General features: G+C 33.2%; 1 protein-coding gene across 1 annotated transcript in view; it reads left to right on the top strand.

Moving 5' to 3' along the window:
- Window positions 1-450: 450 nt before the first annotated feature.
- The window catches only part of LOC148270908 (uncharacterized), a gene marked incomplete at its 3' end in the record, with an annotated part of 45202 nt that continues 39652 nt past the window's right edge, over window positions 451-6000 (top strand). The window contains exons 1-2 of the mRNA XM_088242068.1: window positions 451-830; window positions 2910-3132. Coding sequence (XP_088098194.1) covers window positions 558-830; window positions 2910-3132 — 496 coding nt within the window. The remainder of the gene's footprint in view (window positions 831-2909; window positions 3133-6000) is intronic.

The following is a 6000-nucleotide window of genomic DNA, read 5'->3' as shown; positions in this document are numbered from 1 at the left end:
TGTTTCTAAATAACAGTTTAGAGCTTGTAATTAACAACGTAGACAAATATCTAGTATCATCAACTGCTGGAACAGATTCACCAAGATAACTGTTGCTTGTAATGAGACACACTGCAGTAAATTTTAAACTTAAAAATAATCAGTTTCACATTTCTCATGAGGTGAAGGGTGTGACCATGGTTTTGTCATGCCTTGAAAACAGTTTCATATATTTGGAATAATTTTTCATTTTCATTTGGCCACGATTTGGCCCACGCAACTTTAACTGTTGCAGCAGTTTCCGAAAAATTATCTTAAACAATATTATATTTTAATATGTTCGCAAGACGTAAATCAAAACAAAAATATGTGTTCTATAAAGAAGTAAACCAGCAGACTTCCTCATACCATTCTCTAAAGTGTTCTCCATTTCTGTTATTATAATTTAACATTTTATTTGTTTCAGATATCAAAATGTTGACGCTTGCGAAACTGTCACCTTTGAAAACAACGTTTCAAAAATTTTGCCAAATCAGTTCTGGACATGGAAGAATTCGAATTATCAACCATTTTCTTCAATGGCGCGAACTGGGCTGCTGCTGTTTCGAACTCGTTCTGCAGTAACTTCCAAAAAGCATAAGGATTGGACTACCAGTTCTCTTGGGAGAAGAAATTACGGTAGTTTGGCTACTGCTGACGATGGTCTGTTTGTGTTTTCTGAAGAAGTGAAGCAGGGGTTTGCTGATGGGAAGGCAGTAGTTGCTCTAGAATCTACGATCATTACTCATGGCATGCCGTTTCCCAAGAACTTGGAGACAGCCAAATCTGTGGAGCAAATCGTCAGAGATCAGGTAAGAATTTTTCGCAACTTCTGTAAATTTTCATCATCATCGTTTCTTTATCCGCACCCAGTGGTGTATAGGGTACTGCATTGGAACTCTAATTGCGGCGTAGATAAATATTGCGTTTGTAAAATGAAAAATCAAAGTGTCGTTCAAAGTGGCACCGATAGTTGAAAAATTGAAAGAAAGCAGGATGAGATGGTATGTCACGTCATGTGTAGAGATGAGGACTATTCAGCAAGAAGAACGCTCAACATCCCAGCTAAAACTAGAAGTAGAGGTGTACTATTAAGAAGGAGTTGGTGGCACAGTATGTTCCCATTGTGACAACCCAGGTCAGAAGATCCTGGCGCTTGGGTACGTGGAGGTTCGAGGCTGGATGAACCGGGATAAAGAGGCAGAGAGAAGAGAAGAGAACGAAAGATAATGTGATGAGTCTTTCGCTTCAGGTGCCAGTCCAGGAATATTAAAATTTGAAGTTTTTTTATTTTATTTTAATTTCTTTGTTTTTTTTACGATGTACATAAGAGGTAAAACACAGTGTTAAAAATATAAAGGATACTATTTAAGTATTGAATACTTCTTCCAGTCTCGAAGTGTATTTACATTTAGGATAATTTCTTCTTGAGAAAATATGTGTCGTCATGAGTTTGACTGATAAAATCGTATGTATAAATCTTTTGGAACTTGTTTTGTTTCTAAAATGTGTGAAGTTTTATAATTTTTAAAGTAAAGTTTGCAGATTCGAAAAATAAAATGACACAACGTGAAAACTGTATTTAATATATTTCTAATATAATATTTTTATGTAGGTTTAAAGGTTTCATTTTGTTTAGAATACATTCATATTTATTATAGTCCTGATCGTACCTAAAGTTTATTTCTATTTGTTAGATGAAATATATGAGCAAAACTGTTTTCCTTAAACATTCATTTTATAGTTGAAAGGTATAGGTCGTTGCATGGGTGGTACATATTATGACATAACATCATTTTACACCTCCGTGCCCTTGTTTTAACAGTAATAATTACATAGTACATGCTTAGAATATAATAATCATTATTCACTAAGATTCTAAAGTTAGGGTTTTATTGAATAATTTTAATTTACTTCCGCGATTTCTAAGTGAAATTATTGATTTTATGTCGCGTGAAAATAATATTTCTGGGGTTAACTTTATAAAATTATCTGTTATGGGGATGAAAATATCTATCTGTTTATTTTAAAAATGAAAAATAAACCATAGCAAAAAATATAGCAATGAAATACTTTTTTTTTTTAAATTCCACAAAGGCATGGCTAGTTCGTAGGTATACAAGTTTATGAATTCTTGGTCCTATAATAAATAGACAGGTGTAATATAAGAAAGAGAAAAAAAAATATTCTGTAAAAAATTATAAGGTACTTTTTTTATTATATAGTAATTAAAAAAGGAAATAAAAAATATGAAAAATCATAAAAAAGTTCCTTATTATTATAGGGCAACAAAATATATCATAGAAAAACAAAGTTAATATTTTTAGTTTGAATCCAAGGTAGTGCGTGTTTTTTAAAAGAAGGAAACTTTTGAATGTTTGAGACCAATGAAATATTATCAGTACAAAAATAATTTAAACTTTTTGGGCCTATAAAATATGCATGTCTCTGTGCTAGCCTCGTTTTACAATGTGCTATTTCTAGCACACTATTTCTTCCTTGACTTTATCTATTTGAATTACTTGTAAATACATTTTGGTTCTTTAATAGGTATTTTAAACACTGGAAACAATATTTTTGCCTTATTTCCAAAAGTTTAGCTTCTTGGAACAATTGGAAAGAGAGAATAGTGCGAATTTTGTAAAGCATTATTTTTAAGATAAATTTTTGAACAGTTTCTAATCGTTTAATATGGTTGTTAAAAGCTCCCCCCCATCCAATTATTCCCTAGGAAAGCGATGACTGTAGAATAGCACATATCTACTTAAAAATACATTTTCTATATTTTTGACTACCATTACAATTAAATACAGGTTTGCTGATGGTTTTGTGGTTCGTCTTTGTATGTTTTATACTCTATATCCTTTAAAACGTGATAAAATATCTTAAAGGGTGCAGTCCCAGCGACGATCGCTCTTCTGGAAGGGCGCGTACGTATCGGCCTACCGGAGCCCCGTCTGAGCCACCTGGCCTCGGCCGAAGGGGCCGTGAAGGTGTCCCGCAGGGACCTGCCTCGAGCCATAGCGCTCCGTCTGGCCGGGGGCACCACTGTAGCGGCCACCATGTTATTAGCAGCTAGAAGTGGAATCCACGTCTTTGTGACTGGAGGAATCGGTGAGAAACCATTTTATTTTAACTATTTTTAAATAATAATTCTTTTTGTACATCATAAATCGTACATCTCAGTTTTTACTCTGGTCTAATGGTCAGCGCGTTTGCCTGCTATGCAAACAGTCCCGGGCTCAATTCTCGCGATGGTAGACATGAAATATTTATTCGAAAAGCAGTTTTTACACAATAATATTTTATGGTGCTTGAACTGGCACCATAAGTAAATGATGTTTGGATAATTTATATAGCGCCATTTTTGTGAAAATCACCTCAAGGGCGCTGTACAATAAATAAATATCCCAACACGTCTTGCAGCTACAGAGTGCATGGACGGTTGAGATTCTAGTTCCTCGTCTCCAATTATGATATATTTCATTATGATATATTTGAGCTGGATAACAGAACGTCTTGCAGCTACATAGCGCATGGACAGTAAGAAATCTAGCCCCTATTTACATTTTTTATTTTTATTTTTTTATTTGACAATGAAGTTTAGAGTTTAAGTGATATTTTAAAAACGAAATAAAAAGCAGATTTATAAAATTAGAATTTAGATAACAACAACACTCGCAGCTACTGAGCGCATGGACGGTCGAAATTCTAGACCCCATTTACTTAATTTAGCTATTTGATAGTTGATAACATTTACATAATATGATAAAAATAATATGATAGCGAACATCACAAAAAGTCTTGCAGCTTCAAAACGCATCGACAAATGGAATTTCAACAACATAAGATTGATTTTAAAACGTTAATAATAAAAAATAATTTTAAGAAACGCAATAATAATACATTGAGCAAAGAACTAGTAAGTATGGCAATTAAGTAAACATGTAACAGCACAAAAAGTAAAATATAAAAAAGTAAACAAAGATAGCATTCCTTAACTTATTATTAAGGTTAACAAGACAATAGACGATACCCAAACTCAAACTCGTCCTTATTTTATTTTCGTATGCAGTAAACAGGATCTATTGTCTTTTTCCCAGTAAATAACTGTAAAAACACTTAGTTTACTTGTCCTTGCGTTGTTTTTTATGTTTTACCCTTATCTCGAAAAAATGCATCTCTTCTAAAAATTACCCAATTTAATTTTATTTTTCGGTGTTTTCTTAAAAAAAACTTGGAGATGAATAATAAAATGATGGAAATATATTTTGTGAATATTGTGAAGTTATGTTACGGCCTATCTCAACATTATCGTGTATCCCTAAAATGTTTGAAGCTATAATTGCTAGCAAAATCACGCCCATGTTTAAGAATATACTGATCGATGAACAGCATGGATTTAGATCTGCCAGATCAACCACCTCTAACCTGGTAGATTATACCCAGGTTATTGTCAAAGCACTCGAAAATGGTCAGCAGATTGATGTTCTTTATACAGATTTTTCTAAGGCATTTGACAAAGTAGATCATAAAATTCTCATGTATAAATTACATGCCTTGGGAATAAGAGATCCATTACTATCATTTACTAAATCGTATCTAACTAGTAGGACACAAAATGTTCGGATAAATAACTATTTATCAACCAGCATTGATGTTACATCGGGTGTACCTCAGGGTGCTCATTTGGCACCCCTGCTTTTCAATTTGTTTATTAATGATGTTGCTAAATCTTTCTCTTACTCTCGTTTTTGGCTCTTCGCGGACGACAACAAAATTCTCAAAATAATTAAAACTTTACAAGACTGCTTTCTTCTTCAATCAGACATTAACTCTTTTAACCGATGGTGTAAAGTCAATAAATTAGAACTCAATATTAAAAAATGCAAAATAATGTCATTTCATAGAACAAAACAACCAATTTCCTTCGAGTACCTATTAGAAAACTCCAAAATTGATGTAGTCAAGTCCATCAGAGATTTAGGAGTTGTTTTGGACTATAAACTGACATATAACGAGCATATAGATAATACAGTAAATAAATCACTGAAATTACTTGGCTTCATTAACAGAATATCCTCTGATTTTACTAATGTCCGTACAATCAAAACTCTTTATTGCTCAACTGTTCGCCCTCTTCTTGAATATGCCTCAGTGGTCTGGTCTCCATTCTATGTCAATCGCATAAATCACATTGAATCAGTCCAACATCGCTTGCTTTGAAAAATAGCGTGGATGCTTGGACTAGAGAGAGATAATTATTCTTATGCTGAAATAGAGTCAATGTTAAATATTTCTAGTCTACAAAAACGTAGAACTAATATTGACTCCATATATATGTTCGGCATACTAAATGGTATAATCGATGTTCCATCATTACTGGGACAAGTAAAATTCAATATTCCGACTCGTAGATTGAGAAACAATGAAGTACTGTTCATCGATCAGCATAGAACAAACTATGGCCTAAATTCTCCAATGACCCGCCTTTGTCGTATTGTTAACTCAAGACAGGATCTGGACTTTTTTGGTTTAAGTTTACAACGATTTAAACGAGCACTAAATAAATAGTCCAGATCTTGTCTCGATGTCTCTTATGTTTGTCAATGCTTCTTCCTTTTTTCTTTAAATGTTTTAAACTACTCTTTTATTGTAATATTTAAACCTTATAAATTGTATACATGGACAATGTCCGTTAATAAATAAATAAATAAATAAATAAAGTTTGTTTATTGTATCGCGTATCCGGTGGTAAGTATGTGAATTAGGTTAAGTTCGGTTCTTGCTCCATGTCAGCAAAATAATTGTTATCCTGACTATTATCACTATCACTTAAACATTGCATTACGCGGTGTGAGCGCACCACAATGTCACTCCCACTTTCACTTTCTTCACAACTATTGTCGTATTCCGGCATTTTGGGTGAAATGTTAATTTTTGGGTTCTTTTTAAATTTTATTTAGTAACTAGCGGACCCGA

Source organism: Micrasema longulum, unplaced genomic scaffold (assembly GCF_059751315.1).
Source record: "Micrasema longulum isolate JH-2025_06_02 unplaced genomic scaffold, ASM5975131v1 h1tg003261l, whole genome shotgun sequence".
Taxonomy (NCBI): Eukaryota; Metazoa; Arthropoda; class Insecta; order Trichoptera; family Brachycentridae; genus Micrasema; species Micrasema longulum.
The sequence above is the reverse complement of the archived record's forward strand: the minus strand, read 5'-3'. Positions and strand labels throughout refer to the sequence as shown.